The sequence below is a fragment of the Echinops telfairi genome, unplaced genomic scaffold (assembly GCF_000313985.2).
Source record: "Echinops telfairi isolate 266 unplaced genomic scaffold, ASM31398v2 ScPeMD7_7424;HRSCAF=8462, whole genome shotgun sequence".
NCBI classification, from domain to species: Eukaryota; Metazoa; Chordata; class Mammalia; order Afrosoricida; family Tenrecidae; genus Echinops; species Echinops telfairi.
Window position 1 is genome coordinate 25,027,748 of NW_022111324.1, and position 27,112 is coordinate 25,054,859.

The following is a 27,112-nucleotide window of genomic DNA, read 5'->3' on the forward strand; positions in this document are numbered from 1 at the left end:
GTTCCCCTTGATCCTGCCCTACCAGGTCTCCCACACCCACCTCCCCACCAATTTGGATCGCTTGTTCTTCCCTTGTCCCTGAGATTTTTATAGAAAATTAAATCAAAATAAGGATTATGAGTTGTTCTGAGTCTATAAAATCCCTGATAAAACTTTTATTCACTCAGGCATCAATGCTGACTCATTGTGGGTTTCTGAGATTGTAACTGATTACAGGAGTTGAAAGCCTGGTCTTTCTCCCTTGAAGCTGCTGGTGGTTTCAAACTGCTGACCATGCGGCTTGCAGCCAAACACGTAGCCGCTATACAACCAGGGCTTCTCCTAACAGATAACACCTCTCCATACATAGAGAAAAGGCTGATTTAAGGTGGAAAAAAATCATTATTTTTAAGTGCATTTATGGATTTTAAAGGAAACTCCAGTTTTTTAAGCTGAGAGTAAAAATAAGGTATTTTAGCTAATTCACCAGCTTTTAAATTTATTTGTATTTCTTGTTTTGTGAACTAACCCTTTTTTTTTAACACGCCCCTTTTTTATACTTGCTAGGTGCCAATACTATACCAGATACTATACTAAGCACCAAGACCTACATTTGTACATGTGGTCTCCTTAAGGTCGTCTCTTGAAACAACAAATTCACATCTGACTAGCCTTGTATGTTGGAGGATTGAAGTGTGTGTGCGTCACTCTTTAGAACATGCTAGTTCAGATGAGAGCTGGATTTGGCACAGAGCCTTCATGCGTAGGTCCCAAACTTCTTGGGCCTACTACTGCCCCTTTTCAGAGAAGTACTCTGCCTCCCTGGCAATGAAGGCACTTTTATACTATAGCTCACGAGCTAGTATAAAGTATAGGCATCTGCTTTTGCAGCTTCCCCCTGCCCCCATCATCCCATTGTTCCCTAAGGAGCAATATTGCCCACTTTGGTATGTACTACTCTAATGCCAGAAAGGCCCATTAGCCAGCGTTACCACCTGTCGAAGCTGCGAGCATCTGAGCACAGCCCCAGCGACCCACAGGTCCCAGGAACTCCAACTCTCGCCTACTTTCCTCTGCTCAGGCAGGTGATTCTGATGGGTGGAAGCTCCTGGCTGGCATACCTCCCCTTGAGCCTCCTGAGAGGTAGCGAGTATTATGAGCTATTGCTTCTAAGAGCCTTGTGAGCCCCTAGTGAGGCTGACATTAAAATCCATTCCCACTAAGGCTCAGTTGTGGAGTTCCTGGCTGACTTGTCCCACATAGGTTGAAACTAGCCCAAAGTGAAAATAACTTCACAATTATTTACTTTTTCTTTTAATACAATCCCTAAATATTCATTTTTAGTTTGAGCTGTGTTTATTCGGCAGGTTTGATAGATTATGCGATGCAGTTAGGCCTTGGAAATAGACACTTGGAGTTAGAAGGAATTTGAAGTGATCCTACTAGTTAATTTCTCTCTGCTCTTCTCAAATACTGTTGTGTTTTTAAAGAACTGGTTAGAAAGGTGACTCTCTGTTGTATTCTTGAAATTCTAAAGGGACGTCTGTGCCTCCTAAATCTAAATTATGTTCTGTCACTTAAAATCGTGTCTGACCTTTGTTTTCTTAAACATATTTAGATGATCACAGAGTTATTTAGGTAATCATCCAAGCGAGGCCCCGTGGAGGAAGGAGCTGTGCAGCTCACAGCCTTTGTAGGCGTGCTGGAGCGTCCTGCTTGCACGGGGCTGTTTTCGAGCCTGCATTAATCATGCTACCCTAAATGTTCCCATTTCTTGGAGAGCTTAGACCCCAACCCTGAGCTTCAAACTGAAATCGGAATCCAGTGAATTTTTAGTAGGATACTTAATGGTGCGTGGACAAAGGGTATTCAAAAAGTTCATGGAAAATTCCATGTCTTTTATATCCATTTTCTAGGAACTTTTGGAAGCACCCATGTATGTTAGCAAGTCTCATGACATATAAAGTTTTCATGAGGACCGGCTTATATTTACATGGGTTTTTAGTCACCTTTTGATTTTTAAGGACTGAAGTACGAGTTGTAAGTTGAATGGGATAGGGGTCTGTCATTCAACTTAAAATACAAACGGGTGTAATCTGCTATATTTCGACCGGCTTTTGAAAGATATTCAACTCAGGACTGGCCATACTTTTAGGAGCATTATCTTTTTATCCTGGCATGCACTTGAATGTCAAAATTGACTCCCCCCACCCCTCCCCCACCCTTCGGCAGTGCCCATGATTGGGCGGCAGCGGTGGGAAGTGAGACAGGGAGACTTAGGACCATGTGGGAGGGGCAGGCACCCCGAGAATGGAGCTGAGCGCAGCAGGGTCGGTACATCTTGGGACGGTGGAGTGGCCGCCCTGCCTGGGGCAGAAGGGCTCCTTTGGTAGAAGGACGCTGTGCTTGGGAACGGAAAGATGGGCGGCATCGCCTGCTCCAAGCGGCTGCCCCGGAATCCATGCGCACATCATCGATGGTCTTCCTTCTTCGTTGTCGTGGCAGATGTAGACCAAAATTTGATGGATCGCCTCCAGAGAGTGAATAACAGTCTCTCTAGCCAAATTAGCCGTTTGCAGAACATCCGGAAGACCATCCAAGAGACCGGGAATTTAGCTGAACAAGCACGTGCCCGCGTGGAGAGCACCGAAAGGCTGGTGGAAATCGCTTCCCGGGAACTGGAGAAGGCGAAAGTTGCCGTTGCCAATGTGGTGAGTGCTTGGGGGAGTCTGAAGTGGGGTGGGCTTGGGGGTCTCGGAGCAGTAAGTCTCTTACTGGCAGGAGAGTGTTTCTTCAGCTAAATTGACCCCCTGTCTCCTTTCATTTGCCTTGTACATGGAGCGAGAAAGCCACACCGCTCGTGGATAGGATGAAATAATTACCAGCGAGCAATAACAGAAGGACCTTCTGGCTTCTCCCTGAAGCTTTGTCCCTCCTTTGGCTCTTGACCATTTGATCTTCTTCGATCCTTTACTGAAAAGAGAAATAGCAGTCCACCATCACAGATGTTGATGTCACACAGAGGCTTACTGCTGAATTTACGTGATTCGGCCCTCTGAGATCAGTGCTTTGTGCATCTCTGTTCCAGTCAATTGCTCAACCGGACTCCACGGGGGACCCCAACAACATGACGCTCTTGGCAGAAGAGGCACGGGAGCTTGCTGAACGGTAACCTCCAGACCCCTGGTCCCCCGTTCAGGTCGCGCTTCCCTCGTGGTGGGTGCCCACCTGCGGCCCCTCCCCACAGCACGTTCCGGAACACTGCCTTCAGCATGCAGCTCGCTGCCCTTTTCTGGAATGTCCTCAGCCATGCTTACTGTGTCCTTGTCCTCTGGAATGAGACAATGTACCGTGGGCATTAGGATAGGATGACTTACAGGGGAAAGAGGTTGTTTGTTTGTTTTTAATGAAAATATTCATTTCTTTCTTCTCTTTTTGAGTCTCAGTAGACTAATCCTAGGTACATTGGAAAACCAGCCAAAGAACACAGGCAATAGATCCTGCTTTAAAAATATATATATTTTAAACATGTTTTAAGTGTAAGGTAACGTCTCCAGAAGACTTTACATTATATAGGATAGCAAGTTAAAATCTTTTTTTTAAACTTGCTTAAAAGTATCCTTCACAAAGCAGTCATTTTATATTTTCTTCACTGCTAGAACAACTATTGACATACTGGTCTCCAAGCTTTGTAAATCTTTATAGGAGCAGACAGCCTTCTCCTTCTCCCAAGGAATGGCGGGTGGGCTTGAACTGCGGACCTTGCTGTTAGTAGTCCAGTACTTCCTCAACTGGGCCACCGGGGCTCCTTATCATGGGTTCCCCCAAAAATGTTTATTGAACCCAGAACCGTTTACAGACCTGATTTACAGTCGTGAGATAGATACCTTTGATGGAGAGATGAGTGCAGGGTGCGTGAGTACACTTAATATCAGAATTCTAGCCCTATTGGTTGAGCTTCTTCCCTTAACACCAGCTCTCTTTTCAGTCTGGGTAAATGGCAGTCTGTGAGCCGTGTCATCTGGGTCACAGAACACGGATGGTTTCATAGCTGGATTTTCTTACTGAAAGAAGATAGCTGAACGCACTTTGGTTCGCTCCCAAGAGTGTTAGATCTTGGACATAAGTTAATTCTGGGGTGCATCATTCAAGGATTATGGATGAAAATGTGTCATCCTCGAAAGAAGGGTCACATATTGCAGTGTGGCAAAGGATTATGAACTTTCATCACTGGGGAAAACCCCCCACCAACCTTCATGGTTTCCGCGGCTGAAATGCATGGTTTGGCTGGCGTCCCGGTGACTTCATCGCTGCCGCTGCCGTTGGCGTTGGGTTGCTTTTCCAGGCATTAAGCTGCTCTGGAGAGGTGTGCTCCTAACGTCTGAAGAGTTGCGTTCGTTTTAAGACTATGTAGTGACTGCACTAGAATAGCAAATTGTTACCATATACAATCGTGTATACGCCGAGTTTTACAGCACATTATTAATGCCATTTTTATGGTAAAATTAGGTTGCCTCAGCTGATATTTGGGCCAGCTTATACTTGAGTATATACAGTAATAAACATTAGGCCTGGGATTGGTGTTTTGACTGGGTAACATTTCTTGTTAGCATACAAGGTTTCAGTGGTAACTTATTCTTAAATCTGTTAAGGTAGGTTTCTGAAGAAATATAAACATTTACCCCCCTGTATATTTTAAAACTCTAAATTTTGGAAAGTATCCCTTTCCTAGTTTGTAGAGTGCTGTTCTTAAACCCATCACCACTGAAATGATCACAGAATTCCTAACTCATGAGCTTTTCCAATATTGGTAGGACTCTGCCCAAATATTTAATTGTGGACCTAGTAAAGTGAGCGTTACCTAAATGCTACCTCCTTCCCTGTGGGATGGCTGGTTTCATGGTTTATCTGTCTCCGTGTCACGCCGCGCAGCCACAAACAAGAAGCCGAGGACATTGTGCGGGTGGCGAAGACGGCCAATGACACATCCACAGAGGCGTATGATCTGCTTCTGAAGACGCTGGCGGGGGAAAAGCAAACCGCGCTTGAGATTGAGGAGCTGAACAGGAAGTGAGTGTCCGTTCATAGTGGCTTACAGCCTTTAAAAATGTCTCGAAGTCCCAGCAGTTCCTGAGTAAAGGAACGTGGCATCAGGGCATGCACTTGCACAGTGAGGTTGCTTTTGAAATGGTGTCGGGATTGGAGCAGGGGATGTGGAGCCACAGAGATTCCATTTGATTCAGTGGCTGAAACTGCCAAGAGCAGTGACAAGACTAGCCATCATACATAAATTTCAGCTTAAAAGAGAAAAAGAACAACACCAAACAGACAAAAATATCACAAAGTAGAGATAATGTACTTGAGCCGTAACTGTTCAAAGGGTGTCTCAGGTAAAAGTTCAAGTTATAAAGACATGAAAGGTGAGTTTAGGGGTGTGTTAGTATTAAATAGCATCTCAATGTAGTGCTTTCTCTGACGTCTTGGGAGTGCTGTTTTAACCCTTTTATTGACCTGGGGAAGTGTCATCCCAGTGTGGCATGCACTGCTGCTTGGTGGGAACTTGTGTGACTGTGAATTTGGAGAAAACGGCCTCACGACACCAGTCCTACCACCAGAGTCATCTTGGGACATACATGCCCCACATAATTGTATCAAAAGTCAGTATTACCAAACACACACAAAAATTTCCCCCGATTCCAACCTGCCTCCCATTACGGAATACACATGGTATCAACAAAAAATTCAAAGCTGGATGTCCTGTGGCCACACAAGGGATAAACTTTCGAGTGACGTTGCGGAATACTATGATGCTGGGGCAGCTAAAGGACTCATGGCATCACGGTTCTTGTTCCCTGTCCTTAGATATGAGCAGGCAAAGAACATCTCCCAGGATCTGGAGAAGCAAGCCGCCCGGGTACACGACGAGGCCAAGAGGGCTGGGGACAAAGCTGTGGAGATCTATGCCAGCGTCGCTCAGCTGACCCCTGTGGACTCGGAGGCCCTGGAGGTATGGGGGGGAGCCTTTCAGCACAGAGCTGTGGGTCCATGTGCTGTTGGCCATCCACCGGCCTCCAGACCCATGCTGCACCACCCCATATCCACCCACCCCCAGTTCCCATTGGCGAGAGTCTGGCTGTCTGCGACTGTCCCAGTCACTCTATCCCTCCGCTCTCCGAGTGGCTCACTGGTAAAACGGAATTCTGTTTCTCATGCAGTCGTAGAATGTTGAGGTAAGGAATCCTGTCATTGGAAGCAATGCATTCTCTAGCCATATGAATAACTACTTCCGTAAAACCGAGCTGTCATTTATTTCCATTGCTTAAAGCCCAGTATACCACCAGCTTTGGTAGTGAACGAGGGAGAAATGAAGGAGGAGAGGGGTTGAGGTGAAAGAACTTGGTCAGAATGCTGTGGGGCGGGTAGAATATGTGGGGATTGGTGAGATTTAGTCTCCTATCTGTCTTCAATTTTGAGTACTCAGATCAGCCTCTGATGCGGGGGTGGGGTGGGTGAGGTCTTCAAAAAGTTCACGGGAAAATTCCACGATCTTTCCCATTTTCCCATGAGCCTGTTGAAGCCTCTTTGCAAGTGCGTGAGTTTTACATTCTACTTAAAGTTTATCACTCACTTGTATCTGAGATCTTGACTGGGTTTTTTACTGTAAAGTTTTAAGTCTCTCCAGACACAAACACACTGGATAAGTCATTGTGTATAAATTTGAGAACATTGTGTATAAATTTGGTCTCGGCTGCAGGGCTGGAGAAGTAGGCTCGGAAGTGACCGGGACGGAGTCCGTGGAGGGAGCCTCTGGGGTGAAAGGGCTCTGGACCTGGGGTGTTGGCTACGCAGTGTGTTCATCCTGTCAGAGCTGTCTTGTCCTTTTCTTTGTCCACTCTAAAGGTTGATCAAGGGAGGACTAATTGCTCCTCTTTCAAAAATAAATACTGGCTCTCGGGGCTCAGGATGGGATTTCTCCCTTGTGCGTGGACACAGCTCTAACGCCCTCTGCGGGCTCTCATGCGGTCTGCTTTTGGGGGGTTCTGTGGACTCCTCTTAATGGCCACTTTCCATGTGATTTTTCGCTCCATTTCTGGTCGTGAACTCTCCCACGGCTCCTTCCATGCGGTCTTGCATGCTTTCCAGAGATGGTGTGTACTCTCTGAGACTGGACTACCCGAAACTTCCCTTTCCCTCCTAAAAGTTACTTGGGTTACAAACGTGAATGTATATGTCTATATAAAATTTATATATGGGGCTCACATTGTTAACCCTTCCTGCTCACCACTTCATCTGGTCTGAAACGTAGTGGTCTTACTTATTTGACACAGAAGGAGGCCAGTAAAATAAAGAAAGGAGCTGAGACCCTGGACCTTCTCGTTGACAAGAAGCTAAAAGACTACGAGGACCTCAGGGCAGACATGAGAGGGAAGGAGCTTGAAGTGAAGAAGCTTCTGGAGAAAGGAAAGACTGAGCAGCAGGTTGGCTTGATTTACAGACTGCTTTCTCTCCCGAAGTCAGACTCGAAGGGGCCAAGTATAAGCTGTGTCTGCAGTGCCGCCGTGCTTCCAGGGGCAGGAGGGAAGTCTGGGGCCTAACGTGGTTTCACACCAAGGTGATGGTGGTAACGTTGGGATGCCTGGTCTTTTATTTATTTATTTATTTATTTTTCTTTTTTAACATTTTATTAGGGGCTCATACAACTGTTATCCCAATCCATACACACATCAATTGTGTAAAGCGCATTTGTACATCGTTTCTCAAAACATTTTCTCTCCATTTAAACCCCCGACATTAGGTCCTCATTTTTCCCCTCCCTCCCCGGTCCCCACTCCCTCATGAGCCCTTGATAGTTTATAAATGGTTATTTTGTCATATCTTGCCCTGTCCGACGTCTCCCTTCATCCACTTTTCGGTTGTCTGTCCCCCAGGGAGGAGGTCACACACAGTTCCATGTAATCGGTTCCCTCTTTCCTACCCATTCTCCCTTTACCCTCCCTGTTTTGCCACTCACACCACTGGTCCTATAGGGCTCATCCATCCTGGATTCCCTGTATTTTCAGTTCCTATCTGTACCAGTGTACCTCCTCTGGTCTAGCCAGACTTGCAAGATCGATTTCGAGTCATGGTAGTGGGAGCGGGGAGGAAACATTTAGGAACTAGAGGAAAGTTGTATTTCTCATCATTGTTACATCGCACCCTGACTGGCTCATCTCCTCCCCGAGACCCGTCTGCAAGGGGATCTCCAGTGGGATGCCTGGTCTTTTAGAATGCTGGTCGCCAACTAGTCCATTTCCACTCAGGGCGGCCTCGTGCGTCTCAAAGCAGACCTGTGCGCCCGGTGGTTTTATTTGGCTGTGAGCTCTCTGAGGAGATCTGCAGGCCTGCCTTCTGAAGTGCAGTTGGGTCGATTAAAAAACCAAACTTTCCATCAGCAGCGTGGCCTGTTAGATGTTTGCAACCCCCAAGGAGGAGGTCCTGTTAGACTAGAACTTAAAGGAGTCCTTTGAGAAGGTGCACTGTCTGATCCGCCCTGTATTCCCAGACCGCTGACCAACTCCTGGCCCGAGCTGATGCTGCCAAAGCTCTTGCTGAAGAAGCTGCCAAAAAGGGACGAAATACCTTACAAGAAGCCAATGATATCCTCAACAACCTGAAAGGTAGGACAGAGTCGAACGGCAGGGGTTGATTTGGACATTTCCTCGATTTTACTTCAAAGCTCCTTTCATGAGAATCTTCTGATACCTGTGGAAGGAAAGCTAATAGTTTAAATAAGACCACCGCCCCACCTGCCATCCCAATTCAAGTTATGGATTTACCACACTGACCTCATTCACTCCCCAGCACTTGCCCTACTTTTGTTATGCTGAGAAAAAGCTCAGCACTCAAGTTGTTTTGCCTCTACATATGCCAGATGTTAAAAAAAATGGGGGGGAGGGTGGCTTAAAAAGAGAAAGTGAGTTGTATAAACAAAATTAAATGCCTGTTTGGCTTATGCTGCTAAATAGAGATCGTTATCCTGAATTTTCTCTATCAGCGGCATCTTCTACTAGGGGTTTCTCTCTTCATCCAAGACGGACGTGTGCCCAGTTCACTGGGTGCTTTTCAATTGTGCTCTGATAAAATTGTCTTGAACTCTGAAACTTGCTGTCATCGAGTCAATGCTGACCCGTAGAGACCCCTCCTCCCTGGGTTCCCGAGACTGTACTGTTTTTTGTGGCCTGTACGGACTGTGACTGTTTATGGGAGTCGTTCTCCCAGGGCTGCGTGGATCGCAGCCCCAGGTATAACCACGATGCCACCAGGGCTCTTGGAGCATTTGTAGTGTGATTACTCAGGGCAGCTGTGCAGGATGATGGTGAAAGCCCGGCCTCTGGTGTGAGCAGGCCTGGGTGTGAATCCTAGGCTATCTCTCACTGTTGACCCGGAGGCAACTTACCGTCTACCATTCCTAGTTTCCTCACATACAGCGATCCCACAGTGCCATGTCACGGCAGCACGCATGAGACAAACTGTGACTGCGTTCTGCCCTGTGTGTGCTGCTGCTGGTGTGCTCCCTGCCCGCTTCACAGTGACTATCCCGTCAGAAGCTTCCCTCCCGCAACGGGTGCATCCTCAGTGACGATGGCCATGGCCGGTAGTGCTTTTGAGGGGAGATGTGTGCTGTATGCATCTCTGGAGGACGTCTGTGTTCTTAATTCACCCCAGCGGCATCACCCCGGGAGGCTCCCCTCGCCTTGCTGGGCATTCAGTCACGTGCATGCTTCCCTTCCACGTGGTGCAGATTTTGACCGGCGTGTGAACGATAACAAGACTGCTGCCGAGGAGGCGCTGAGGAAGATTCCTGCCATCAACCAGACGATCGTGGAAGCCAATGAGAAGACAAGGGAAGCGCAGCTGGCTCTGGGCAACGCCGCTGCGGATGCCACGGAGGCCAAGGACAAGGCCCACGAGGCCGAGAGGATCGCCAGTGCCGTCCAAAAGGTGTGTGCTTCCCTCGCCCACAGAGCCAGCTCACACTCTCGTTTTAGTTTATTTTATTGCCAGTTCACTTTCAAGCTCCAAAACCCCCTGCCACTTTTTTTTTTTAAACTTGACTCCAAGAACCATCACTGCTTCTTAGTTACTACTTCTGCTGTAACACGTATTCCACAAGTGGGTGCCCTTAAAATACAGACATTCATTTCTTAGGGGTCTGGACTGTGTTGACTCCTTCCTTGTCAATAGTCCCGAGCGCCCCTTGGTTCCTTGGTGACCCTCCAGTGGATCTGGTTCCCCAGCATGTGCCCCTATCTGTGTCTAACCTCCCTTTATAGCTCTGAAGTGATGAGGTTCACATAACAAAGGAAACCTGGTCTCTAAATAGGATTGCATCACGGGTATAGGAGTCAGGGTTTCAGTACATATTCTTGGGGGACATAATTCAGTCCATCATACTTGCCATTTCCTTTCATGACTAAGCATTGTTACCTACATAGTCACATTGGCGGGAGGGGAGAGGGTCTTTAAAGTGGCTACTGCTGCTCAGTGGCAGAGTCTGAGTGTGAGGAAGGGAGTGGCTCTGGCGACTAGCACTCTCCTCCCACGGAAACGAAAGCCTTGTCAGACGCTCTAGCCAACACAGTCCTTGAATGTGGACAGTTGCCGTGTTTTCTCTCCAGCCAATGCACAGTGCTGTGTCTTTCGAGCCCCTCCTTCAAGCACATTGCTCTGGCTAATTGGGTTGCTGTGGCTGCACATCTCTATGGAGCGGAAAGCCTCATCTTTCTCAAGAGGAGAAGCTAGTGGGTTTGAACCCCTAACCGAGATTAGCTGTCCACACTTGCTTAACAGCACCACCAGGGTTCGAGACATTTTTATACTCCTCTTATGACTATACCTTCTTTTCTTTAAAGGTCAGTCTTTGTCTCATTGAAAGGAGTAACAGAAAGGTCGGAACCGAGTCTAAATTAGAATCGTGTAGAACTGTTAACTACATCTTGGGTTCTATGTATTTTATAAAACACTTTTATTTTCAGGATTAGGATCTTTTTGTATATTATGATGAGTTGCCAAGAACCAGACTAGCTCTGGGTTTAAAATTTCTCCAGGTGAAGGATTCTGATCAGTATGATATAGCTGAAAAGTGTATCCTATTTAAATTGGTTACACTTAATAGCTTTGTGAACTGCACTAGAAATGGCAGCAGCAGGACGGGTTATTTGGAGGATTAAATGAGAGGGTACAAATGAGCATGCTGCATAAAATGTGTTGGCTGGTGGTGATCGTTTTTTACTACTGCTATTTTGAATGCAAATAACGAATTGTGTAATTCAAGATATTACTGTGGGAATCCTGGATCCCTTCCCCACCCCCACCGCGCTGTCCCCCATGGCTACACATTACGGAAGGGGGCAGGCGCGTGCTTGGTGTTTTTGTTTCGTTAGTAACTGGCGTGCTTTGGGCCTAGAATGCCACTAGCACCAGAGCAGAGGCGGAAAGGACTTTTGCCGAAGTGACTGATCTGGACCAAGAGGTGCACGACATGCTGAGACAGCTACAGGACGCAGAGGCGGAGCTGCAGCGGAAGCAGGACGACGCTGACCAGGATATGATGATGGCAGGCATGGTGAGAGCCTTGGGCAGCTTGGTTCACCAGGCAGAGCGAGAAGGGCGGTTCTTACCAGGATATGATGATGGCAGGCCTGGTGAGAGCCTTGGGCAGCTTGGTTCACCAGGCAGAGCGTGAGGGGCGGTTCTTACCAGGATATGATGATGGCAGGCCTGGTGAGAGCCTTGGGCAGCTTGGTTCACCAGGCAGAGTGAAGGGCGTTTCTTACTCAGAGTCCCCACCTGGATGAGAAGTGTTTCGTTTTCATCCTGACTTCTGCTTGTCCTTGGATTTTCCGGTCAAAAACCAGGTTAGGTTCTGACATAGAAGACAGAGAACTTGGATTTTCTGCCAGGTATTTCTCTTGCCCAGTTGTCCTGCCCCAAAGCTCCTCTCGGTCAGAGCAGAGCTTTGGTTTATACCCTGGAGGTTTTAGCACATTTAAAAATAATATTTTAAAGATTGCGAATGGGTAATTTCTAAGGGCATAAAATTGAAAAGGAGCAAAAACGCAAAAAGGAACTTACGTTCCTCCTGCTCCTGTTCTCCCGGCACTTTGCTCCCTCGGGGAAAGAGCAGTGTCGGTGTCCCAGGGCTTCTACACAAACGGTGCTCGCCACTACCAGCGCCAGAAAGCACCATCCGCACGTCTCCTTTAACTTTCCACGTCTGTGATGGTGCGTAGACCTAACACAGTGGTCAGCAGAGTGGACGTGTGGAAACGCGGGCCCAGAAAGAACTTTGTCTGTTGCTGCTCTGTTTTGCTTTTGAAAGGCTTGAGTGGTTTCCTTCCTCCGACAGCACCCTTGACTGGGGATCGTTTGATTGTTGGATGGGAGAGAGAAATATTAGAATTGTCAGTTAGACAAAAGACTGTAACAAAACAAACCAGTTACCATCGGGTTGACCTCGTTGCAGAGTGACCCCTGGGTGTCAAGGGTGACTCCTGGGTATCAAGATTGGAGGGGGATTCTGGAAGGGGCAGGGGCAGTGGCTGGTATTTTGAAAGATGCCAGGCCTTTCTTTCAAGATTCCTCTGGATGGACTAGAACTGATAACCTTCCAGTGAACAGCCAAGTGTGTTACCTGCTCACACCACCCAGGGACTCACAACCAGAAAACCTTGGGAAAGTCAGCATAGGAAGTAATCGTTATGTAAACACCTGATTTGCATATGCTTTTTTAGTTCGTTGGTTTTTTGGTTTGGCTTCATTTTCTTTTGGCAAGGTATGACTCAAGTGGAAATTCCCATATAGTTCAAAACAAAGCAAAACCCAAAAAACCTCCCGTAGATGCTTAAGATCTGTGGGCTTCATTTTTTTAAATGTGGTTGGAATAACATTCGAGTTGGAAACTATTGAAAGAAAGGAACCGATATGCTCTTTGGGATTTTCGGGAAAGGGCATGGATTTCGTTCAAAGGTATATATATCTCATTACTTTTGGTACAGAAATTATGAGGAACACAAACACCTTCAATAACACCGACCCTTTTATATCACATCAGTCCGGAAAAATCGACATTAAACTAACCAGATCAACTGCCCTGAGTCCGTGCTGATGCACAGGGACCCTGTAGGGCAGAGCAGACCCGTCCCTTGGGTTTTCTGAGACTCTACCTCTGTACGAGAGTAGAAAGCCTCATCTTTCTCCTGTGGAACAGCTTGTGGTTTCAAACTGCTGACCTTGAGAGTAGTAGCCCAACATAGAACCTATTATGCTACCAGGTGCTCCTGGAGTCTGAAATTAAAAAAATATATGTTTTAATAACATTTTTATTGTGAATTAGGTGGGCATTTACTCTTTTTTTTTTTTCCTCCACCAGTAGAGTGCAGGCATGGAGGGGCTTCTGGGTGAGGAGGAGGAATCAGCAGGTTAAACCGAGTGGTGGGCGTCAGTATGCACCCCATGGCAGTGAGGGCTGAGTCTTCTCGCAGGGACAGTAGCCACGCCCTTCCTTTCTCCCCCGCCAGGGAAGGCTCAGGGAGGGCAGCGGTAGCCTGTCGAGGGGGCCTTCATTCACTTGTTCTTTTTTCCTTTCAGTTTACATTGTTTTGATGCAAAAGCAATCTAGCATTTTCTTGACCCCAAACTGGGGAGGAACCTTTCATTCCTAGGGAGCGCACAGCCACCCCTGTCTGATGACTAGCTGTCGCTGTGAGAGCCTCTGTTTTCTGATCCTCAGACACTTCCCCTGACATTGCCGTTTCCTGCTGTGACTCAGGCCCATTGTATTTGTTCAGGTTTCATGGAGTTTTCCCAAGTATATTTACCTTTGGTGGATTATTCCGATGTAAATTGTGTTGCCCCAATCAGTAGATGTGTGCATGCATGTGTGCATGTCTGTGTTGGTGGCGGGGTGGGGGGAGAGGGGCTAGCAAAGACTCCCCTTGGTTATGAACATTTTTTTAAAGAATGGGACATTTCTTAGAAGATCCCAAAAGCACCCAGAAGGATATGCTTGGATTCTAAGTTTTACTATACTCCTTGAAAACATGCAAAAACAACATGTTGCTTGATGGACTTCGTTGCTCCTCGGGTCTTCTTAATTTCACGTGTGAGTGAGAAGGGGAGACTGTGCTGCCCCCTGACAGGTTAATGCAGTGCTGGGTGCCGGCATTGCTGTAGTGAGATGCTGCTGAATGGGCCGTGACTCATGGCGACCCTTCGCCATCCCTGTGATCCGTTCCGAAATGGAAGATTTTCGTAGAGTCCATTTTAGTCTGAAAACGCCACTGAAACCTGTTCAGCAGTGTGTTAGCCTCCCTGCAGTAGATTGGCCAGGACTGGAGCCCAGGTCTCCTGCCCAGCAGGTGAACCAGCAGGGCCTCATGAGTACAGGCATAAGGACTGTCTATCCTTGCTGTTCACTCATCTAGAAATAACAAGCCCTTCACCATGAACATAAGATTCCCTCCAAGAAAAAACCTACAGTGAGAATGTCATTTCATGAGTGGGGAGACACAAAAACACTGGGTAATTAGATTTGTTGGTTGACTGGGTACAAGAAAACTGTTTCAAGAAGATGAAAAAATGGCTTGTCTCTTTCTCCTTGTTCCCTCTCCAGGCATCTCAGGCTGCTCAGGAAGCAGAAATCAATGCCCGGAAAGCCAAGAACTCCGTCAACAGCCTCCTGGCCATTATTAATGAGCTCGTCGGGCAGCTGGGTAGGTAGTCAGAGAGCCAGCTGAGCCGCTAGCCTCTATATTTTATCTTCAAGACCTACTATTGTGCATGCAAAAGCAGTTAGCATAGGTTTGCCTGACTCCCAGTCAAGTAGTCCAGTAAAATCCTTAAGATTTATGTTTGTTTCAGCTCTTGCTTATTTAAAAATGCCTTATCGGTATGTGTCTTCCATGTTGGAGCCTTTGCTAAGAGCACCTTGCTGCAGGACAGCGTTTGTATCCTCACCTGTTTAGACTATGACCAGAATCTTGCATGGTGTGAGCCAAAAAATACCAAACCGACTTCTCCGAGTCAACTCCAACTCTTAGCGACAGAGTTTGTGGGTTTCCATGACTGTAACGCTTGATGGGAACAGAAAGCCTCACCTTTCTTCCTTGAAGGGGCCCTTGGGTTTGAACTGTCTAGTAGTCCAAAACGTAACTCACTGCCTCGCCAGGGCTCCCCGAGTCACGACTTGTACTAATTCAACACGTCTTACAGACTCACGTCAGTAGAACTCTCTGATCCAAAGCCTTTCTTTCCTTATTTTAAGCTCTGCTGCCAGTATGGAGGGCTCATTCATGGTCACCGTTCATGCTGTAATGAAATAGTGACTTAAAAAAAACTTTTTTTAGCTCGTTCTACAGGGTGAATGTCTTTAAGGAATTGAAAGGGAATGGTCTCAAGGATAGAAGAAGAAGAAACACCTGAGACTAGTCATGCAGTCACTACCTGGTCACTACCCATCCTTCCCTAACTCAGAGCTAAAGTGGTGACATGGGAAATGCAAAAAGAGAGGTGAAACCACTGAAATGCCAAGGAAATATGAAGGGGCTTCAAAAAGTTCATGGAAAGTTTTCCTTACTTTAGAATTCCATTTTTCTGCAAAGTTTTTGAATTCCCTTATAGAAGAAGTGTACGGAAGCCTTCTTGTAACCTGGTTGATGGCAAGGGGGGGGGGGGGCTTCATTCTTGAACACGTACACCTTTGTCACCAGACTTTGTTTTAAGGTGCTAGTAGTCCAGTGGGGACAGCTTTAGACCAACGTATTGTAATATAATTTGTGAGCCATTAAAGTAAGGAGCCCTGGTGGTGCTGGGCTGCTAACTGCAAGATTGGCAGTTCTAGCCCACCAGCCACTCCACTGGAGAAAGATGAGGCTGTCCAGTCCTATAAAGATTTAACCTTGGAAACAAGTTAGAATGAGTTTAGAGTCTTTTTAAAGTATGGCTAGTGCTTTGTGGGATTTTTTTGTTGTTGTTTTTTTAAGAGAGGAATTTTATTTTTTATCTGTTTCAGATGTTTAGACTCAGCTTTGTGCCAGCAGAGTGATTTAAAGTGAAAGTAAACTAGAAGAGAGGGATTTTTATTTCATTTTATTTTTAAAACAGAAAGAAGATCACTTTAAAGTCTGTCAGACTTGGTTTACAATCCTTGCTTTGTTGCCTGTTACTGTGTAAACTTGGGCAAACGAGTTAAGGCCTTAGAATCACCGATGTCAAATGGTGTCATGCAGATTAAGTCCAGTACATTGTGTATGAAGCTCTGCTCACTGTACAGCTGTCCATTTTCATGGATTATGGAAGCAATTCCTTCAAAAAGAACTTACCCCACCCCACCCCACCCCATCTTGCCCATTTTAAAGCGAAGCTGTGTTGAGATGGTTTCAGCCTTCCAAACTCAGCCATTTTTCCATGAGTGGGCTATTAATTGCATTTAACTCTTGAAAGTGGTTGTGACCGTCCAAATCAGCCCATTCTCCCTAGAAGTCAACTAGCAGTTCTATTTTAGAGATTTTTATGTCCTTCTGGATAGCACTAAAATGACAGTGTGCATTTTCATCTGCAGACATGAGGGTAAAAGGTATTAAATGTTACCAAATGACATTCAGAACCACACACAGAGGCTTAACATCTGGAATGTGGCCCCTCTGCCTTTAGGGAGCGTAGCACAAACGCCGTTTTCCTGCAGAATAAAACCATCCCCGCCCACTTTAGCTGCACTCCCCGACCTTCCTCTCCAGACCAGCGCTGGGACTTGGCTGACCTTGGTGATGCCCGACATCACCAGCCTGCAGTTTAACTCTCGGTCTGCGGTGTCATCTTTACATGGCTACAGCTGCTGGTCCGCGTTTATCAAAAGGCCTGCGGGCCCGCGTTGTGGCATGCTGTGATCCTTCTTACGGATGCGTCTCTCCTGTGTCCTCTCTGGCTCTGCAGGGCAGCTGGACACGGTGGACCTGAACAAGCTCAATGAGATCGAAGGCGCCCTCAACAAAGCCAGAGATGAGATGGAGGTCAGTGACCTCGACAGGAAGGTGTCCAACCTGGAGATGGAAGCCAGGAAGCAGGAGGCTGCCATCACGGACTACAACCGCGACATCGAGGAGATCCTGAAGGACATCCGCAACCTGGAGGACATCAAGAAGACCTTACCGTCCGGCTGCTTCAACACCCCATCCATTGAGAAGCCTTAGCGTCTTCCTTCAGGAGCTGGAAGGCAGCCCCCTTCCCCCTTGACAGCGGGGGCACTTGTGAGGCCACCGAGTTGCCTTAACACAAAGATGACATTATTTTTCAGACCCCCCCCCCCACTTCTTTGCGGCTCTCCATCACTGTCTTTTTGAACTAGGAAAAGTCACAAAGTTTAAAGAGAAGCAAATTAAACATCCTCAATTGGGAACAAAGGGTTTTATCTAGCAAAGTCTCTCCTTCTCCAGAATCCCTCTAACATACACACACTTAGCCTTCTGGATGGGCCTACGATGTGGTACCTTCCCCTACTGTCCGGTGGTGTAGACCCCTGCATGGACCCTCACGTGCCTGGGCAGAGCAAAGCCCCCCCGCCCCCTCTGACACCAGCAGAACCTCCACAGTCTCAGCACTCTTGTTTCTATGAAGGAAAAGCTTGGCTACTCGTAGCATTGTGCTGGCCAGTGTACCCCAAAAGATAGAGAAAGAAACACATCTGCCTCTCTCCTTCTGTTGAACAAAAGGAAATAACTGTCCTGTGCCAAAGGTGTTTGTTAGTGAGGATTTCCGTAGCCATCTGTCAGTTGTTATCGCTGCTGTGTGCAGGGTACTGAGCCATCCTTGGGTAAGGGTGCAGTTATTACTCATGACGGTCTCTAAGGGAATGTGAGACGATCGAAGTAGGCTAAAGATTTTTATTTTCTCCTGTGTTAGTTCTTGACTTAGGAAGATGAACTTTTTTCCTTTTTTTCAGGCAGCTGATAACTTATGTCTGGAAGGACAGCTTACACTCACCGGTAGACCAATGAGCGTCTTTTAGGTTCCTTTAAAGGGAGTTGAAAGAGAAGAGATAGGCCTGTGATAACCACTAAAGTCTTTCTCAAAATCAAACTAGTTTCTTGGAGCTTTTAGAAAAGTTTTGGGTTTTGTTTTTCAGTATGCCCAGAGAGCTAGTACTCTCTGGAAGAGAACAATTGGTGCCTTAAGGTCTTGACAAAACCCAACACACTGCCTTGTCCTGGCCTCTTCCTGCGAAGGAGTAGCCCGGGGATCCGACTCGCATCGTCGGGGTCCTCTGTGTCCGTTTTTCTTCTTTGTGGGGATGACCCGCTTTCTCAATGATGCTCCCATCTTCTAGAATCCCATCGCAGCACAGTGCTGACTGTCCGATCCTGGGGGCAAGTCCCTTGTACTCAGCATTTCATGCCGCTGCCCAACACCTACCATCTAGTCCTACACCTGGTGATTTAAACCCCCTCTCAACCTTCTCTCTCTGGATGCAGAGAGAAGACCTTTAGATGGAGTTTCCTAGTGGGCTTCTCAACTTCTGAGCCCCCGCTCTGTGATGTTCAGGTCACAGTGTGACAATTCCCTCCCTCCCCCCTTCCACCATCCCTCCTTTGAGATTCATATATAGCCTTTAACACTATGCAACTTTGTACTTTGCGTAGCGGGAGGGGGGGGAAGAAAACTATTATCTGACACACTGGTGCTATTAATTATTTCAAATTTATATTTTTGTGTGAATGTGGTATTTTTTTTGTTGTTTATCATGATTATAGAGTAAGGAGTTTATGTAAATAGACTTGGCCCTATTTCTAGAATGGCACTGTCTGCTCACTTCTCGGCCTCAGTTTCCCTCTTCCCTGGTGCAACACATTTTCATCCCTCCTGCCTTTCTTCCTCCGGGGGGTGTTGGTCCCCCATCACTTGGCTCTTCGCCTCGTGTTTGCAGCATCTCCATTCTCTGATCTTAACCTCAGCCTGCTAGCCTCTCCAGGCAGCCGCCAGCCAGAGGGCCCATTGTACTTCTGCTGGCCCACACGGCAGCACAGCATTGTCTTTGATGCCTGGCCCGGAGCAGGAAAGCTGTCCAGGCTGAATATGGTGAATTTAGGAAGTCCTGATGGGTAGGACTGTGGTGCTAGGCTGGAGTGAGTTAGAAATGCCCTTTCTGGAGATGTTTTGAGCCCTGTCGGGTCAGTTTTATAAAGGAATGCATGGGTACTGAGCATTTGTGGGGCATCGGGGACCATGCTGCAGGGAGGCAGACTGACAGGGAGAGAGAGGCCTTGTCCTGGCCTCCTCCTGCAACGGAGTAGCCTGGGGATCTGACTTGCGTCTGTCTCCTTGGGGCATGCCAGAGTATACCAAAGACCCTCCTCACGTGGAGTAGCCCCCAGCCTTGACTTTTCTCCTGGGTCCTCTTATATTGCTCCTGGAGGCCTGGCTTGTCACATTTTCACGTCAGCCTTTCCTGGCCAGTCCCTCCCGTCACATGGCCCCATCCCAACATCCACCATCTGGTCAAGACTGCAGAACAGGATCGAAGACCACGGGCCAAGGCCATTTTCCACCGAGCCTAGGAGTCCTGTTCACTCCAGCCAGTCTTTGGAGCGCTGGGACGTGGTTTTGTTTTCTGCTGTCCATCCGTGTGGTCTGTGTTCCCACAGGGTTTTGTGTGTAAAAGAACAATTCTTCAGGAGACGTTCAGGCCACCCCTGCAGTCCAGCCAGTCTCCTGTGGAAGTCGTGTAGAACACCGAGAGGAAGGTGCTGCAGGACGCCCGGTGCCCTGGGGACTGGGGGGTGCCTCCCCTGGGGACTGCCTTATCGAATCGCAGCTGTGGCCCTTGACCTGTGCCTTCGCCTGAGCGGTTTGCCTTAATCTCTACAGCCTTGTTCTCCGGGGTGCTGAATCAGATGCAACACTTGGCATTTTTTATGTTTAAAAGAACAAAAAACAGTATTTTATTTATAATAAAATCTGAATATTTGTAACCCTTTACCTCTGTGGTGTGGACTGAGTGTGATGCTGGGGCACACGGTGGTTGACCGGGAGCGGGGACGGGGAGGAAGGCGTTCAGCGGATCTGATCTGGGTACTTGTTCGGGTACGTTGTGGTCTTCTTCAGCATGCCTCAGACAGGCCCTCAGGTGCCGTGGTTCAGAAGTCCGCGCACTTTTCCAGGAAAAGCACTCGGTAACTATTTTAGCCTCTGCCAGGCACACAGTCCCTGCCACAGCTTCTCAGCTCTGCGGTGGTCACACAAAACCAGCCAGAACAACGCCCAAGCAGCATGACCGGCTTCCAGTGAGATCGTATTCACAAAAACAGGCCTCGGGCCGAAGGCCATAGTTTGCCACACCTCTGGCGTAGTTTTAAAGTGGATTAATAGCTATACTGAAAACGATCAATTATTTGGGCTTCCTAAATTAGCAGTTTCATTTCAGAGTTAGTTGTCGACCTAGAGCCTGTGTACACATCCGCAGACTAAAGGTAGTTTGTTCAGGGGATGAGACGCTCTCAAGCACATGAAGAAAACTGCTGCAGCAGCGTCCTGTGCCTCGACCCCGGGAGGGGACTGTCCCAACAGGAGCACAGGGCCCGCACCAGGTCGTGTGGCACAGGAGAGGCAGCAGGAAGTACCTGGGACTGTAAGGGCCACCCTTTGACTCCTTGGCACTTCCCTTGTAACCCTGGGCCCCAGTGGATCAAATGCCACCTTCTCGTTCTTGCACATGTCTAAGACCCATGACACCTTACGGGACAATCTGGACTCGCCTCAAAGAGGCCACAGCCAGTACCAGAGGAGTCTCAGTGGCACACATGACACATGTTCAGGTGCCGGCCAGAAGATCGGTAGTTCAAATTCCCATGGGTCACACACAGCCTTGAAACTCCTGGGAAAAATAGGCCTCCTCTGCACATGGGAGGCTGCCCGGATGGCAGCTCCCACCGCCACCGGTATTCCAGCTAAGCAAACACTGGGCGGGCCTGCGTATCCTACAGTGTTGCTATGGGTCAGAACCAACGTGGTTGTACCTGACAACAGCAATGACCATTTCCCACAGCCGACCAGTTCCTATCCGTGGTCTCCAGGGGCTCCCATTACTAGCTTTCTTCCATCCCCTGTTCTTGACCTCAACCTCAAACCATTTCCCCCATTTTGTAGTTGATTCAGAAGTAAATGTGTCTCCTTGTAAGCATGAATCATAGGTGTTAGTTTTAAAGTTTGTTCTGATTCCATTTTGGGGGTTTAGCAATCCCCTCCCCCCCGCCCCAAGAGTTGATACCAGCATAATTTGATTTCAAATATGTCAGAGTTTACTCCTTAAATAAACATTCTAGCCCCTGCATCAACCTGAACCTGCCAATCCCACATCTGTGATGCGCACAATGGAATGAATGTCTGAAGAAGCCGCCGCGCGCGCAGAAGGGCCCCCAGCTAGAGTAGCAGCAGGTGGGACTTAACCTCCCAATGTGGGGCGGGGGGGCTTGGACATTCAAGGATGAAGGCCCAAGGAAATAGGAAGTCTTAGGAGGTCCGTAGATGAGGGCAACGGGAAACAAGTGACAAGTGGTAGATGAATTCGCCTGTTCGGGAAGCAGGTGCAAGAACACTGAGTATTCATAGCGGGGATGATAAGACATGTCCTAGTAGGTACCTCGGGCCGATGGGGCCAGGCTCATCAGCCAACTCCCCCAGGGGGTAGGGGCGAGGGGTGACACAGGCCATTAGCTATCCCCCTAATCATTTTCTCATGAGTAACTGGGACCTCAGACTGGTGCTTTGGGGGCCAATTCCATGCGTCCATCTGAAAAGAGATCTCTTGTCACTTTGGTAACTAAATTCAACCATCAACTTATGTTCTATGGCAAGTGGCGTTACAGATTTCCAGTGCCCGGTGCCAGTCTTCGTATGTCATACCGCCGACCAACTGCCACTGAGTCCTTGCTGATGTCGGCGCAGAGGGTTCTCGGTGGCCGCTTGTCTGCTGCTTGTCCGTCAGCAGGCCTGTCCTCAGAGGAGCGCTGGGGTGGACTCCAACGGCCAGCTTTTCTGGTTGGCAGCCAGGGCCTCTCTCGGCCTTTCTACTTGGACACACTATCCGCCTGTCTCAGGGACCCGGCCCTTTCTTCCTCGGGAGCCCCCCTTCTCCAGGGGGATTTGTGCAGAGTAAGCATGAGATCAGCCCGGAGCAGAACTGTCTGGGGGAGGACGCGCTGTTCGAGTGTGGATTACAAGTTCGGGGTTGATGAGCCAGCGTCCGAGGCAAGCTTGGGGAGGAAGAGCTATGATTTCAGTGATGATGTGTTTAGCGTGGCCAGCGGGGTCTGTTCCAGCTTGCTGGTCGCAGCTCAGACAGCCGGCTCTGCTCTCCTGGTTGTGCTGATGTAGAGAGTTGGACGTGCCCGAGGGAATTGCTCTGCCACCCAGATTCCAGATAAGGCTGCCTCCGAAGCTCCTGAGGGACCCGGGAAGGCCCAGGCTTCTGTGGTGTTCCCTGCCTTGCAGAGCACCTCCACAGGGATTCCCTTAACTTCTCCTGCCTCTCCATGCAGAAGGGGTCCACTTACCCCTCAACGGTGCAACCCCCAACTGTGGTTTGCTGCTCCATTGCCCCAACGACTGGTTTTGCACATGGGCTCATTCTCCAGAGCCATTTCCCTCTGAATAATCAGAGAAGAACTGCACTAGAAATCCTTAACAGAACAAAATCTCACCGTTGAGTTTAACTGCTGAAACCACCAGACACTATGTAATTGTCCCCACAAGGATCAAGGTCCAAGTAGACTGTTTTTTATGTTAGGCTGCCTCCAATCCTTTTTGAAAAGAAGCAAAACTCTACCCAAGCTCACTACACCGAATGGATTCTGACTCCTAGCGACCCTATAGGACAGAGGAGAATCGCCCCTGTGGGTTTCAGGGACTGCAACTCTTCATGGAGCAGAAAGCCTTGTCTTTCTCCTTGGAGGTACTGGGGGGTTCGAACTGCTGATCTTGTGGTCAGCAGCCCAACACTTAACCGCGACGTCACCAGCAAAGTACGTGTTGTCAGTTACTTGTCCTCAGGCACCACACACTGCTCACAATGCATGCTCACTCCTCTTGCTTCATCGCCTCCCTGCCTCCCTCCCCGCCCGCCTTTAGGCTCAGGCAGAGGAGCACAAGGTCAGTTCACTCGGATCATCTCGCTTCATGTAGACTTCACCTAAAATGCATTCCTTGGGAACATGCCCTCCTTCCATTTTCCTTTTTAAAACAAGGAATTAAAAAAAAAATTGAAATTATCATTTCAAATAATTTTGTACTTTTAAAGTATCGCTTGTCATAGCATGTTATGAATGATAAAAAAAATAGTTTGATGTTCTATGGAAGCAAATGTTTTGTCTTATTTAAAAATTGAAATGCTACTGTAAGAGTTTTTGCAGAGTGGTAGAGAGTGTTTCTTGCCCAGATTCTCTCAGGTTAAGATTTGACATTACCCAGCTACCTCACACCTCCCCAAAAGGTTGCACTATAGAGGACAGCACTGAAGATATAACCCGGGACAGTGGTGGCGCTGCCCAAACCACATGGGAGCCAACTAAGAGGGAGAGACAGAGAGTGAGCACTGCATCCTGGCCCCCCAAGCCCCGAGGACAACACTCAGAGCATCCAAGGCACAGAGAGGACTGTAGGGCCGGCCCCACCATGAGACACGACATCCCCTCACTGACCAACAGCACTGCAGGGCACAGCACTGCAGACACTGTAGGAACTGTGCCTGGTCTGACCCTTCCACACGGGGGCGAAGCACGAAGGGAGCACAGCAGGGGGTCTGTCTAAGATAGACAAGATGGGGAGGAAACAATGGGCCCGATGGTTCTGGCGGACGGAGGTGGGAGAAAGGGTTGGGCGAGCCAATAAACCAGGGACAAGGGAACAACAAGAGATCTAAAACCGAGGGTGAGGAGGGGGTAGAACACCTGGCGGGGTTTGAGCAAGTACACTGTAGCCGAGAGGAATTACTGAGAAGTGAATGAAGATCAAACATGATAGTGGGACAGGAGGAAAGTACAAGAAAATAGAGGAGAAAACTAGGAGGCAAAAGACATTTATAGAGGTTTAATGTTTACATATAAATATATAACAGTAGGGATCTAGGTCTGTGTACATATATGTTAAGTATCAGGTAGCAGATGGACATTGGTCCTGCCTCTACTCAAGTCCTCCTTCAACGAAGAACACTTTGTTCTAATAACCCGGCTTTCTGTGATGCTCACCTTCCCTGACATGATTGCTGAAGTCAAAATGGGTGCATAACAAATGTGGTGAAGAAAGCTGATGGTGCTCAGCTATCAAAAGATGCAGCGTCTGGGATATGTAAGGCTTGAAGAAAAACAAGCAGCCATCCAGCTGAGAAGCAACAAAGTCCACATGGAAGAAGCACACCACCCTGTATGATCATGAAATGTCAATGGGATCAGGTATAAGGCATCAGAAAATCCAGAACAAAAATCACACCAATGTGAATGAGGGGGAGGGCAGAGTGGAGACCCAAAACCCATCTGTAGACAATTGGACAACCCCTTACAGAAGGGTCACAAGAAAGAGATGAGCCAGGCAGGGCAGTATAGCACCAATGAAACATACAACGTGTCTCCAGTTCTTTAATGCCTCCCTCCCTCCCAGCCCCTGCCCCTACTATCATGATCCCAAATCTACCTTACAAAGTTAGCTAGACCAGAGCATGTACATGGGTGCACATAAGAGCTGGAAGCATAGGGAATTCAGGACAGATAAACCCCTCAGGACCAATAATGAGCGTAGCAATACCAGGAGGGTAAGGTGAAGGTGGGGGTTGAAAGAGGGAACCGATCACAATGATCTACATGTAACCTCCTCCCTGAGGGACGGGCAACAGAAAGTGGGTGAAGGGAGACATCGTTCAGCATAAGACATGGAAAAATAATAATTTATAAATTATCAAGGGTTCAGGAGGGAGGTGGGGGAAATAAGCTGATACCAAGGGCTCAAGTAGAAAGAAAATGTTTTGGAAATGTTGATGGCAATATATGTACAAGTGTACTTAGTACAATTGAATGATGGACTGTTATAAGATTTGTAAGAGCCCCCCAATAAAATGATTTTAAAAATAAAATAATCATAATGTAGCTTCATGTACAGGGTGGGAAACACAAATGCGTCAAATACACTTGCTTCAGAAGTGTCTCTGAGAGGAGCAGCCTCTACTCTGCTTCTTATTGCCAACGTCTTGACGGCCTTGGCCTTGGGCGCACGGGAGCACAGTCCGTGCAGCGGACGGGCTACACATGGCCGCGTGCTTTCTGGGCACAAGCGTCTTATGCCTTTCCTTTTTCATCTCAGAAGCAAGGGCGCATGAGCAAAGCTCACCGTACTTTTGATGAAACACGACATGCTTATTCCCTTGCATTTGTTACTCCAGTGAACAATCATAGAACGCCAAGAGGAAAAGTGGCAACCAACCAAACAGTGCCATCTGTCATTCTTTGCAGCTTTGTGTTACGCCCAACATTCCCAGTGAGACAGTCATGAGTGAACTATGTCATTCCTGAAAGTGTTCAAAGAGCTAAAAAATTTTCAGAACAACTGCTGTACGTTCAACAGAAGCAGAAGGGGTTTTTCAAAGATGAACACAGTGTGTGTAGAGAAGAGAAGACACCTGTTTCTAATACATGAAGCACAATGACTATTGTCTAGGTGGCCTCCCTCCAAAGGAATGGGACCCTACTCCTACAGAGAAAAGATGGCTAAAGATAAATCACACAGCGATGCTGCTGAGATAAAAGTGCAGAATATTGCAAATGAAGACACCAATCAAGAAGCAATATAGAAGTACCCCCCAATAGTTTTATTGGCATATAATTCACATGTCATACAATTCAATAGTTCAGCCACATCAAGAAGAGTTGTACAGTCATCACCACAATCCGTTTTAGAGCATTTCCTTCTTTCTTGTACTCATCATTTTTATCTCCCCATTTCCCCACAACTTTTACTGCCAGACCCCCAAGGAACCATTCATCTAGTTACAGTCTCTATAGATTTGCCCCTCTTGAATTTCATACAATGAAAAACATTAAAAACAAAGAAACAAGCAAAAAACTAATAAAAACAGCAAAGTAAAATAGAAAAACCTCAGTTAAAAAGAAAGTAGAAAATATTAAAAACTAGAACAATGTTAAATGGATCATAGGGGAGATCAAATGATAGGGTGCTAAATTGTAACCTAACTGCATCTGCAACAATCCAATCTCCAATGCCTTCTGCATGTTAGCAAGGCCGCTCACATCCCTGGTCCATGGTCAGAGCGGATTCACCAAGGGCTTAATCCTTGTATGTTTTTTCTTTCCTTTTTTTAAAAACTGTAACAACTTCAAAATGTGTCAAATGAGAGATCAAATGGTGAGGTATTACATTTTGACCTAACTACATCCGGCATAATTGACTTTACAGTGCTCTCTGTCTGAGCTGTTCCCATCCCTCAACCAGGATCAGGGGCCGAATCCATGTGCAGACCCTGCAGATGTATTTTGGATTTCCACTGTCATCTATGGTCTTCTGAAAACCAGATGTCACAGTTCCCTCCTTTAGATTAGGAGTATATGATTTACAATCCTTGGATCACACAGGCTGGTGTGCTTTTTCCCATGGGGACTTAGTTAGGTTGTGACACCTCAGAGCCAACTCAGGGCAACAGCATTGGCCACTTGCAGTGCAACTAAATTCCATACAACCAAGGCCAACATGACAAGGTATTTGGTTAGTTCAATTGCTGACTGCCTGTTTGAAGCACTGAAGAAGGCTTTAAAACGTTGCCTCATAATTAAATGGGGATTAAACTGGAAATATCTTGCCATGTTGAAATCAAAAGGCAAAGCTACAGCAACTTCCAGCAAGATGGTGGATTAGGCAAACACGCTATGTGGACGCTGTATAGCTTAGGCTCCCAAATTAATTTATCCTACAACCCCGTTTTCAGGAAAAAAATTACTCAACACCACCCTGGAAATGTAAGACTTTGGTCCTGTAGCCCATAATCCAGGATACTCTTGTTGCTGTTATTAGGTGTGGTAGAGTCAGTTCTGACCCAGGGCGACCC

At 47.5% G+C, this 27,112-nt stretch overlaps 1 protein-coding gene across 1 annotated transcript in view; it reads left to right on the top strand.

Moving 5' to 3' along the window:
* The window catches only part of LAMC1 (laminin subunit gamma 1), a 171,383-nt gene extending 151,394 nt beyond the window's left edge, over window positions 1-19,989 (top strand). The window contains exons 19-28 of the mRNA XM_013005679.2: window positions 2,485-2,690; window positions 3,068-3,147; window positions 4,912-5,049; window positions 5,842-5,986; window positions 7,308-7,457; window positions 8,522-8,636; window positions 9,761-9,960; window positions 11,426-11,584; window positions 14,633-14,732; window positions 16,951-19,989. Of these exons, the coding sequence (XP_012861133.1) occupies window positions 2,485-2,690; window positions 3,068-3,147; window positions 4,912-5,049; window positions 5,842-5,986; window positions 7,308-7,457; window positions 8,522-8,636; window positions 9,761-9,960; window positions 11,426-11,584; window positions 14,633-14,732; window positions 16,951-17,207 (1,550 nt within the window). The 3' untranslated portion in view covers window positions 17,208-19,989. The remainder of the gene's footprint in view (window positions 1-2,484; window positions 2,691-3,067; window positions 3,148-4,911; window positions 5,050-5,841; window positions 5,987-7,307; window positions 7,458-8,521; window positions 8,637-9,760; window positions 9,961-11,425; window positions 11,585-14,632; window positions 14,733-16,950) is intronic.
* Window positions 19,990-27,112: the final 7,123 nt, after the last annotated feature.